Raw genomic sequence first — 12,478 nt, 5'->3', positions numbered from 1 at the left:
GGGTATGTCTCTATTAGCTTAGTACATCGAGCCACTGGGATTTTTTGCCCATTTCTCAAGGCAAAACTGCTCCAACTCCTTCAAGATTGGATGGGTTGCTTTGGTGTACAGCAATCTTCAAGTTATGCCACAGATTCTCGATTGGATTGAGGTCTGGGCTTTCACTAGGCCATTCCAAGACATTTAAATGTTTCCCTTTAAACCACTCCAGTGTAGCTTTAGCAGTATGTTTAGGGTCATTGTCCTGCTAGACTGTGAACCTTCATCCCAGTCTCAAACCTTTGGCTGACTTAAACAGGTTTTCCTCCAGAATTGCCCTGTATTTAGTGCCATCCATCTTTCCTTCGGTCCTGACCAGCTTTCCTGTCCCTGCAGATGAAAAACATCCCCACAGCATGATGCTGCCACCACCATGCTTCATTGTAGGGATGGTGTTCTCAGGGTGTTCGGTTTGCGCCACACATGTCATTTCCCATGATGGCCAAAAAGTTCAATTTTTGTCTTATTTGACCAGAGAATCTTCTTCCATGTGTTTGGGGAGTCTGCCACATGCTGTTGGGTAAACTCCAAATGTGATTTTTAAGCAATGACCTTTTTTTTTTTTCCTGGTCACTCTTCCATAAAGCCCCACTCTGTGGAGTGTATGGCTTAAAGTGGTCCTATGGACAGATACTCCCATCTCCACTGTGGATCTTTGCAGTTCCCTCAGCGTTATCGTTGGTGTTTTTTGTTGCATCTCTGATCACAGACCAGGCAAGGAGGGCATTGAGTTTTGGTGGGCGGCCTTCTTTTGTCAGGTTTGTAGTGGTGCCATGTTCTTTCCATTTTGCTATAATGGATTTAATGGTGCTCTGTGGGATATTCAAAGTTTGGGATATTTTTTTATGACCCAACCCTGATCTATACTTCTCCACAACTTTTGTCTCTGACCTATTTGGAATGCTCCTTGGTTTTGATATCGCTTGCTGAGTAGTGTTGCAGAGTCAGGGTCCTTCCAGAACAGGTTGATTTATACAGACATCATGTGACTGATCATGTGACACTTTGATTGCACACAGGTGGATCTTAATCAACTAATTATGTGACCTTATGAAGTGAATTGTTTGGACCAGCTCTTATTTAGGGGTTTCATACGAAAGGGGGTGAATACTTATGCGCACTCCAGATTTCTGTTTTTTTTTTTTCCATCTTATTGTTTGTGTCACTATTTAAAAAAAACAAAACGCACCTTTAAAGTGGTAGGCATGTTGTATAAATCAAATGGTGCTAACCCCCCAAAAATCCATTTTAATTCCAGCTTGTAATGCAACAAAACAGGAGAAATACCAAGGGGGATGAATACTTTTGTAAGGGTGTGTGTGTGTGTGTGTGTGTGTATATAAGAACCAGTGATTTATATTAGATTACTGAATGTAGCAGCACGCACAAATAGTGAAAGCTGGCAATGAAACTGTAATCTCAAGGCTTCATTTGCCATCAAAAAAGAACATCTGAAATGAAATGCAGGGTTGAAAATTAGATGAGTATTGAATTTGTTGATCCATTTTTAGGTCTGCTTTTTTTTTTTTTAATTAATTCTTCTTTTTTGCCCCTCAATGCTCACTCTGACATGCACACACAGGAGGTGAAAACCTGAAACAGTGTAAGTTTATTTGGTAAAAATAGTGAACATCAGTACATTTGGTGAAACAGGGCTTTACTGATTGATGACTGTTCTGTTTCTTTGAGTTTTGATCAAATTCACACTATGTATGTATGAGTAGCACGCTGTGTGACCACAATCGCTATCAGGCGCGTTAAAATGTAAATAACTTTTTTCTAGAATTTCACCAAAACTCATTGAATTTTCAGCATTGTAAGAGAACTCCCTAAAGTATTATTCAGCAAAACCCCAGAATGATAGCACAAATCTAGAATTTTTAACAGAATTTTAGTTCTTAAAATTTAACGTAATTATGGACGTCACGCGTAACATTTACACCCGCGAAAAATCACTTTGAATGCTGTTTTGAAAGTTTTGATAAAATATTCTCTATAATAAAAAAATCGCTTAAATATTATAAACGCAGTCTTTTAATGTATCAAAAAATAATTTTGATAAAGCAAGGAAATTCGGAAGAAAATTTGTTTTTTCTTTTGCTTGTTGTGTGCGTCACGCTACCAAAATCTAACTAACCCCTTCACGAACTATTCCAACTTTCATGGACTTGTAGCGCGAATAAACCTTTCAAAAAAAAAATATAATACTTCTCACCCAGTAAATTAGAATCCTAGTGATTTATATCCTCGTAGCTTCAGTAGATCTAGAGATTTAGTCGATTTAGTAAATCCCAAACGCTGTGAAACACGCCAGCCATCTATGGTGAGAAGTGCTGCTGTAGTTGAGAAACTCTCATTTCTCCCGCTTCCAACTAACTCTGTGACCCATACCAAAATAACAATGTCACGCTCATCACTTAAGGATGATTTATGCCAAGTTTCATGGAAAAATACAGCGAAATAATAAACTTGCTAGAAGCATTTTTCAAAATCCCAAACATTATGAAACATTGTAGGGTTTCAAGTTACAAATTTCGAGAATAGAGAAATTGTGGCGCAGAAGTTTGCCACTAAACTCGCGAAAGTACTCCATCCTAGCGAGTTTCACAACCGAACTAGGCTACGTGACAGTCTGTGACCACCCAGGAATGTTCTAGAAGGTACGCTTCTAGGCACGTGCGATCGAGAAAGACGCCACGTGAAGGTAGTATTTCCACTGTCTTATGACGTTTTTGCTTGTTTTAGCGCGATAAACAATGCATTATGGGTAATCATTAAAATGCTGATTTCAAGGTTAAAATAGGTAAAAACAACTAATTTATATAGATATTGTAAAAATTGTGCCTAGTTATTTCAATACATAAAATCAAAACCTGAATTTTTAATTTTTTTCCCTATGTTACACCATTGTGCATCTATAGCATGCTACTCATCATAGTTTATGTATATGTAGGTAATAAAACACAAGACAGAACATTTTTTTTTGTTTTAAGAAAATAATTAACAGAAAATTAGTTTGATGCTATTACCACCCAGAAGTTGATCATTTTCCTGTCATAGCCTGCCCTGTTGTACTTATAAGTAGAATTTTTTCTCTAGTAGTAATGAACTGTTCATGTATTTTAGTTGCCGCAGAAACAGCTTTCTTTTCAAGGTCGAGACTGTAATGACTTGGAGTACAGGCTTCATCATGAACACTTTTCTCCCTTAATACGACGCTGAAGTTAGCCACTTATTTACTCGTGTCTTATTTGCATTTTATGTTCGACTTCGGTAGGTCCTGTAGTTACATTCTCATGCCTGTAGATGGTGCCTTGAAGTACACGAATACAGCATCACTTATGATAATAAACATAATAAATAAAACAACTCGTACGATTTTTCCATTTGGATGCAGGGGCATATGTTTAGTGCATTGCAAATGATTAGTAACTTCTGGTCTTACCCTGCTGCTCATTTTTTATGAATCATGGTGCATAGATTAAACAGTTCAAAACTGGTCCGGTCTGTGCTACACAGTTTTGCTGGATAGTGCAGTTTATTTCTGTCCTGTCTTGCTCATGCAGAATTAAATCCCGCAGCATAGAATTAGGCGTCTTTTCTTTTAAGGGAAGTGTATTGCTTATGAAAGTCAGAGACTTTCCATTCAGACTCTGAGTGTGCACTGCTTATGGTCACCCAAATGCCTCACTCAGCAGTGATTAATCTGCATACTGTTGGCTATTCCTGTGCAGGTACCGTGTGGTGGTGTCTTACCCTCCACAGAGCGAGGCTGAGCTGGAGCTGAAGGAGGGCGACATTGTGTTTGTGCACAAGAAGCGTGAGGATGGCTGGTTCAAAGGCACGCTCCAGAGGAATGGCCGGACAGGCCTCTTTCCCGGCAGCTTCGTCGACAGCATCTGATTCGAACACATGCTTGCTATCAGGCAAAATTACACCAAGCTGTTGTGAGGCTGGCAGCTGCCGTTGCCTGGAAAGCTCCTGGCAATGATGGACAGAACGGATGAGGATCAGCAGTGTATACGTGAGGGTGGATCGAAGCACAAATCAACCCAATTTTTTTAAACGCATCCCGGACGCCATGAGGCTGTCACAGTCTCTTGGAGCAGAACATACGTTTTCAGTTTTACACAAATATTTTAAAATAAAAAAGCACATATATCAAGCACAGCATGAGACAACGCTCACTTGACTCGTCATGTGATAATCTGTTAATTTATGTACCTGTAAACATTTCAGAATGGTTTTGATGTGTGCCTTGTACGGCATCATGTTATTGTATATAAGCAAACAGAGCTGATCTATGAGTGAACTGAGCAAAGCTGGAAAATATGAATTTATTATACTCAAAAAAAAAAAAAAGGTAGTTTTCATGGTAGGGTATTAATGGATGATTTAATGTGAACTATGATTGCCTGCCCATCATGTGTTGCTGGTTTGTGTCGCTTGGTCATCGGTGGACGGAGTCAGGTCATCGCTGATTACACTATGCTTCAAGAGAGTGGATGTTGGTCAGTGCCCAGTTAAACTACTGTTGAGCATCCTGAAGATAGAGTTGAACTTTAATTTACTACTGATTTTAAAAATAATAATAATAATAATGCTGATATTGGAATTTGATCCGGTGCCTAGAAATATACATACAGAAATTGAGATCCCATGCATCAACAGTTTTGTGAATTCATGAGCAAAAAAAAAACCCCACATGTTTATTTCATTTGGGTGGGTTAATAAGCAAGCAGCAAAGTTGCGATGGCTTGATGCGCTCGATGAAGTGTAGTGAACATGATCCAGTATTGTAGAGTAAGGCGTGGGGATGTAATGAATCTGCTGTAGATTTTATTCAGTAATGGGGTTTAGAGGTAGTAGGGTTAATGCTTCTTCTGACATAACTTTTGATATTTATAAAAAAAAAAAAAGAAATGAAAATACACTCCATAGAAAGCATCGGCGCGGTGGTGGTGTAGATGTTTAACTCAAATTGTACTAATTATATTTCTATATATTAAAGTATGATAGCTGCTGGCTCCTTTTTTATTTTTTTGATATGAGAGTACGACTGACAGCTGAATGATTACTTGTCTTATGTTGTGTCTGTGTATTCCCGATTAACATCTGATTTTAGTCTATTGCACTCTGCCTAAAAAAGGAGAGGGATTGACCTTTTTGATCAAGGTGCAACAGATGAGAGCTGCTCGACGTTCCATGGGCCTCGAGTTCAGCGTCCTAACCAGGCCGCTTCAGTGTTCTTCATTCTGGTCGTGTTTGCGTCACAGTTTTGTCTGTCGTGATCATTTCAGTCATACAGGTCATTTTAAAGCTCTCACAAGTTTGTGGTATAATCTTAGATCTGTTGTGCATCTTGTGCAAGGTGCTTGATTGTGAGCAGATTGTGAAACATCAGTATTATACCACAAATCCATGGCTTAGTACTATTTATTACAGGTTGCAAGCTGCATCTTTTTATCACCCCGGCATGCGCAAACATGACTTCTGTTGTGTGCATGTGTGGAGGGGGGGGGGGGTTCCCTCCAACCATCCTGTTCTGCACGCAAGTCCACTATCATATAAAGAATGACTGACTGATGTACTTACAGTAGTTATTCTTTTTTCCAGATGACTCATCGACATTTATTGTTAATGGGGTATTTTTTATTTTTTTTTTTTACTTTTGTATCATTATCCAAATCAGAATGTCTTATATTTGTGACCAAACCCATATGCAGTTAGAATTTGTCCCTTCTGTAGTTTCTGGAGATATTTCTACCTGATTCAGTGTTTGATCATCATTGAGAACTGTAGACACAACCTTTTGATTTTGGTTAGTGAACAGTCAAGTTCAAGTGATTCACAAAACACTGTTTACAAGTGTGTGCCCGTATACACCCTCTGGTTAGCTCTCCCCCCCCCCCCCCCCCCTTCCCGTACACACTTACAGGAACCTCAAGTGCCTGTTCTGTGTTGTTGAGTTCACATCTGTCAAAAAAAAAAGCAGAAGCTGACACACTAGTTTGCTCCATATCATGTTTATTTCTTCATTCATACACACCTTTTTTTAAATTTTTTTTTATATCTAGAGCTGTGTAGGTATTTCCTCATTGTGCTAGACACAGCAATTCTCATGCCTTGTTAGAGAGACTCAATACTAAACCTGACTTGAACACATACTCATGTGTATGTCCCCCCCCCCAATTATTAAAAAACAAAAAACCTTTTTGTTACTGGTTTTCATATCTGCTTGACTGTATGTCTCTTAGTGGTCATGTTGATCTCATATTCAGTACTAAATCATTGGAAGAAAGTCATTTTTTTTTTAATGTGCTTAACTGTAATAAAAGATTTTGATTTCCAAATGACACTTTACAGTGATGCTCTTCTTGTGTTACTCATTTACATCAGAAATGTTCAGTTCACACTGCATGTTACACCAAGACAGGGTAGAGGTTTAGGAAGATTAATTTCTGTGCTTTCCTGCACAGGATTAGTAAATGTATAACCTGTCCTGACTGTTAGAGTTATGAACATGTGTTACTACTGGGTATAAAGTTTGTTCATCACCAATGCAGTAATGCATGTTTGTGCAGCAACACTACAAGCTTCACTACACTCTAATGAAAGTTGTAGGAATGTTATTCATCTAAATATACTGTGTATGAGACTTTTGCCAGTTCCTACATTTGTTTTTATGTCTAGGTAGGGCCATATGTCTCTACAAGGGAAGAAAAGTGTGATAGTTTTGAAGACATATTCTGGTTTTATTTAAAAATATATAATAAATAGTACTACAATGGTGCTTGAAAGTTTGTGAACCCTTTAGAATTTTCTATATTTCTGCATAAATATAACCTAAACCATCAGATTTTCACACGTCCTAAAAGTAGATAAAGAGAACCCAGTTAAACAAATGAGACAAAAATATTATACTTATTTATTTATTGAGGAAAATGATCCAATACTGCATGTCTGTGAGTGGCAAAAGTATGTGAACCTCTAGGATTAGCAGTTCATTTGAAGGTGAAATTAGAGTCATGTGTTTTCAATCAATGAGATGACAGTCAGGTGTGGGTGGGCACCCTGTTTTATTTAAAGAACAGGGATCTATCAAAGTCTGATCTTCACAACGCATGTTTGTGGCAGTGTATCATGGCATGAACAAAGTAGATTTCTGAGGACCTAAGAAAAAGCATTGTTGATGCTCATCAGGCTGGAAAAGGTTACAAAACCATCTCTAAAGAGTTTGGACTCCACCAATCCAGTCAGACAGATTGTGTACAAATAGAGGAAATTCAAGACTGTTGTTACCCTCTAAAGGAGTGGTTGACCAACAAATATCACTCCAAGAGCAAGCTGTGTAATAATCTGCAAGGTCACAAAGGACTTCAGGGTAACTTATAAGCAACTGAAGGCCTCTCTCACATTGGCTAATGTTTATGTTCATCAGTCCACCATCAGGCGAACACTGAACAACAATGGTGTGCATGGCAGAGTTGCAAGGAGAAAGCCACTGCTCTCCAAAAAGAACATTGCTGTTCTACAGTTTACTAAAGATCACGTGGATAAGCCAGAAGGCTATTGGAAAAATGTTTTGTGGATGGATGAGACCAAAATAGAACTTTTTGGTTTAAATGAGAAGTGTTATGTTTGGAGAAAGGAAAACACTGCATTCCAGGATAAAAACCTTATCCCATCTGTGAAACATGGTGGTGGTAGTGTCATGGTTTGGGCCTGTTTTGCTGCATCTGGGCCAGGATGGCTTGCCATCATTGATGGAACAATGAATTCTGAATTATACCAGTGAATTCTGAAGGAAAATGTCAGGACATCTGTCCATGAACTGAATCTCAAGAGAAGGTGGGTCATGCAGCAAGACAATGACCCTAAGCACACAAGTCATTCTACCAAAGAATGGTTAAAGAAGAATAAAGTTAATGTTTTGGAATGGCCAAGTTAAAGTCCTGACCTTAGTCCACTTGAAATGTTGTGGAAGGACCTGAAACAAGTAGTTCATGTGAGGAAACCCACCAACATCCCAGAGTTGAAGCTGTTCTGTATGGAGGAATGGGTTAAAATTCCTTCAAGCTGGTGTGCAGGACTGATCAACGGTTACCGGAAACATGAAAACCTGGTAACAGAATGACATGGTAATGGAATTACACTGTGGTAACAGATTTAAACCAACAGTTCTACTAGTTTCTCCTTGTGTTCTCTGTTCTTTGGTAACAACCTGTAGTAAGAAAAGGAACCACATGGTGTCAGCACTGAAGCCACCATTGTTTTCAGCTAATTTAGCAATAGGCAGCAGCACTATCTAAACAGAAGTCAGTACATGTGCTGTGCACGTGAAAGCTCACTTGAAATCTTAATCCACTGGCATTCAATAATTCAGTATTAGAGAATGATCCCCATTGCATTTTAAATACTTATCAATAAAGTCATTGTCTGAAGGCTTATTTAAGATGGCGAAGTTCACAAAGCATGGAATTAGAGGATAATATCGGTCCATATAGAATCATGCATTCTGTAATGTATAAACACATGTCTCATGTACTCCTTTTCTATCCATATTTGACCATTCAGCCTATCATCAGAATAAGATTCTTCACCTTACATGTAAATTGCTTTTAAAATATTTTAGGTCTGTCATGGGGCAGCACAGTGGTGTAGTGGTTATCACTGTCGCCTCACAGCAAGAAGGTCCTTGGTTCAAGCCCAGCGGCTGGCAAGGGCCTTTCTGTGTGGAGTTTGCATGTTCTCCCTGTGTCTGCGTGGGTTTCGTCTGGGTGCTCTGGTTTCCCCCACAGTCCAAAGACATGCAGGTTAGGTTAATTGGTGGCTTTTAAATTGACCATAGGTGTGAATATGAGTGTGAATGGTTGTTTGTCTCTGTGTCAACCCTGTGATAGCCTGGCGACTTGTCCAGGGTGTACCCCGCCTCTCACCCATAGTCAGCTGGGATAGGCTCCAGCTTGCCTGCAACCCTGTAGAACAGGATAAGCAGCTACAGATAATGGATGGAGGTCTGTCATGTCTGTTTTAGGTGAAATAAGTAAATGTGTGTGGGGTGGGGTGGGGGGGTTTCTATTCAGGTACAATGCCTCTGACTCCTAAAGAGAAAATGAAAGCCTATCGTGAACAGCTGAGAGAAAACAAGGAGAAAGCAGCCGTCGTCAGATGCAGAGACAGGGAGTGCAATCTTCTGAAGAAAAAAAAAGACTCTAACTGAAGCATTATTATTTAAAAAATAAATGAAATAAAATAAAATAAAATAAAATGGAGGTTTGTTGAGAAATTGCTTGAATGTTGCACCCATGTCTTGGTCTTTCATCTGTGAAGATGAGGCAAGCCCTCAGCATGCACATAAACCATTCCTCAATACCAGCGGTTCTCAAAATGGGATCTGAAGATCCCCAGGGGTTTTAAATTATAGATTGGTGGTCCCTTTATTTTATTACACAGGTGGAAATCAAAACCACCACCATTATGAAAATGTTGCATTATTTACTCTAGTTTTTAAATGCATTATTCTGTGACTGGTCACTTGAATTGAAAGGGTTTAAACCAAATCTCAACAACTAAGCTGAAAAAAAAAAGAAGTCTGTGGTTCAGGAGGTGTCTGTTACTGAATGAATTTAAAAAGAGGAAGGAGAGGAAGTTGTGCATGTTAGTATAGGGGGCTGGAAGTAAGGGACTTTTCTTTTGGGTACCTCATGCTTTCTCCTCTCCTCCTCCACTTGATTCATTCTCCTCTGAGCTGCTGCTGGAAGGGGAGCCTGGGCAACACAGGACAGAGGCATGGATCAGACTGGTTCAACCATTTCTTCATAATTTGCCTCAATAGTCCTTTGCTCTCTTCCATTTTCAATATTCATCAAATCTTCAAAATATTCTTTCCATCTCTGTTGGATCTCAGTGCTCTCTGTTAGAGTTTTGCCATCTTTGTCTTTAATTAGTTTTGCTTGGAACACATCTACTGAATTTCTATTCCTACTCTTTACCATTCTTAAGGCCCGTTTTTGCCCTTCCTCCGAATCACGGCTGTCATACAGGTCTCTGTAGGCCTTAAATTTCACTTTTGCCATGGCCCTTTTTGGTGCTTTGTTTGCTTTTTTGTATTCTTGGATAGAATGCTCCATCCAGTACAAATCACAGATTTTCTTTTTCTCTTTTTTGGTGTTGATTGCCTCTTGCACCTCACGGTTCCACCACCAAGTTTGTTAATTTTCTTTTGTCTTTCCTGATGTTTCCCCCAATGTTATCCTCACTGCATCTTTCACTATCTGACTTGCTTCATCCCAAGTACTCTCATCTATTTTTAAACTTTCTTGCACTACAAAAATTTATCTTGGTTCCTCCACATCTAGCTTCCACCATCTAATTTCCTTTACTTGGATTGCTTGTTATACCTCTGAACTTTTAATCATTGTCCTATAAAGTATAGATTTGTGTTGGTTTGCAATACTTTCTCCAGGGACTACTTTGCAGTCTACGATATATTTCCGCATTGTTCCACGACACATAATGTAGTTTTACAATTACCACTAATATATGTTATTTTTTGGGACAATTTCTTACAGAATAAGGTATTGGATATTACAAAATCTCCAGCCATTGCCAAACTAAGTACTTTCTCTCCTGCTTCATTTTTCTGACCTGTTCATTTATTTCAACTTTCATCCAGATTAATCTATCAGACTCTCTATTTACTTTTAGTACATTCTTCTTCAAATCAGGATCCAGTGTTATACCTACACCATTCTTCTTTGTACCAGCTCCACAATAGAATATTTTGTAGCCATTTCCAAGTTCTCTAGCTTTTTCCCCCTTTCCACATTGTTTCTTGAACACACTTTATCTTTCTTCTTAACATAAGCTCTACAATTTCCATCCCCTTTCCTGTCATGGTACCAACATTCAAAGTTCCTATTATTAAGGTCTTAGATGTTTTTTTCTTTTCTCATCTTTCTTCTTTGAGCTATTTTCTTTAGCCTTATCTGCTCAAAATAAGGCAACTATAGCTTATTTTTCACAATCTCACAGTGATCTGATTGTGCGTCGTTTCCAGAGTATGCCCTAGCATGGTCTGAGGTTTTTTCCATATCATATATGAGTCTGGCAAAATTTTTATGGCCAGATGCCCTTCCTGCCACCAACCCTCCTCATTTATTCGTGCTTGGGACCAACACCTGAATATGCTAGGTTACATACGGTATTTAGGGGCTGAGACTACATGGTGTTATATCCGAGTGGCCTTCTCGTATCCCATGCCTGAATAGGCATGACCTGCAAGGCAACAGGTGGATTTGATTTTGGAGTTACCTTCTCCTTTGCTTAAAGCCTAACCTACAAGGCAGCAGGTGATTGGATTGGTGAGTGTCAGAGCGGGTCCACACATCGGTGGGTCATGCACACTCCACCTCTGGGGCTCCAACCTGCTCCAAGCTCTTTCACAGTTTGGCCTGACACTGCAAGGTGCCAGTTTCCATGGTGCGCTGGACATGGAGGCACTGTGACAGTCTTGATATGTAGTACTGTGACCATCAGGGAAGGACTTACACACCCTGCCCTCCTTTTCACTCCAAAGAGCTAGGTGGCGGCTGCAGCTGGAAGTGAGAAAACTAAGTAAACTACACTTCACTATGCTACAACACTACAGACTACATATCCTGTGTTCCAACAACACCACACCAGAATTCTCTCCATCAATCTGTATTTAACACAGGTAAATCCACACCTGTTCGAGTTTGACCCCAGGTCTCCTCTCTACTGGTTTCCTGGTTCCGTCAGCTGGTGTTCAGATGGCATCAGCAGGTCTCTTTGCTGTTAAAGGCACTCCATATTTGGTAGCTGGTTTGGTTATTTTCTGGGAAGGGGTAATGGATGCTAAACCAGGGACTGGATGCTTGGCTGGAGATTAAATGTCAGAATTAAATATTGTCCTTTAGTGTTGATTTGCCTATTATATACTCCCCATAATGCATGTACAGCTGCTATGACATGATAAGTATTTATCACAGTTTACAGAATCAAACAAGCTGTTACAAGAAGTGCATTGTTGATTTGTACTACCTTTGGCAACTTTTAAAATGGATTATTTAATTTAATCCAGGATAGTCCTTCACACGTTTGAATGCTGTGCATGTGATTAAAACGTCAAGTGCATTTACCTGGTACTCCCTGGGCAACACTTATTTTGGGTTGTTTGATTGGCTGAATTCCTGAACGATGAGCTGAAACACAATAAATGCACAAACACTTTCCTAGAGGCTGCACCTTAAGCTAAAGATACTGTATTTAAAGAGCATAATACAAACCAAAAAATCTGCCCATCATAAAACATTTAAGTACCGTTGTGCTTTGCCAGCATTTCCAATTGTAGCCCAAACTTTAGTTTTATGTATCACAGAGAACAATGCTACTCATAGATAGAAATCCTGCCCAA

At 39.3% G+C, this 12,478-nt stretch overlaps 1 protein-coding gene across 2 annotated transcripts in view; it reads left to right on the top strand.

Moving 5' to 3' along the window:
* The window catches only part of sh3rf1 (SH3 domain containing ring finger 1), a 103,777-nt gene extending 97,438 nt beyond the window's left edge, over nucleotides 1-6,339 (top strand). For both annotated transcript variants that reach the window (XM_060914007.1, XM_060914006.1), the window contains exon 12: nucleotides 3,774-6,339. In XM_060914007.1, the coding sequence (XP_060769990.1) occupies nucleotides 3,774-3,942 (169 nt within the window). In that variant the 3' untranslated portion in view covers nucleotides 3,943-6,339. The remainder of the gene's footprint in view (nucleotides 1-3,773) is intronic.
* Nucleotides 6,340-12,478: the final 6,139 nt, after the last annotated feature.

Source organism: Neoarius graeffei, chromosome 2, assembly GCF_027579695.1.
Source record: "Neoarius graeffei isolate fNeoGra1 chromosome 2, fNeoGra1.pri, whole genome shotgun sequence".
NCBI lineage: Eukaryota > Metazoa > Chordata > Actinopteri > Siluriformes > Ariidae > Neoarius > Neoarius graeffei.
Note: the sequence above shows the minus strand (reverse complement) of the source record. Positions and strands in the feature narration are given on the sequence as shown.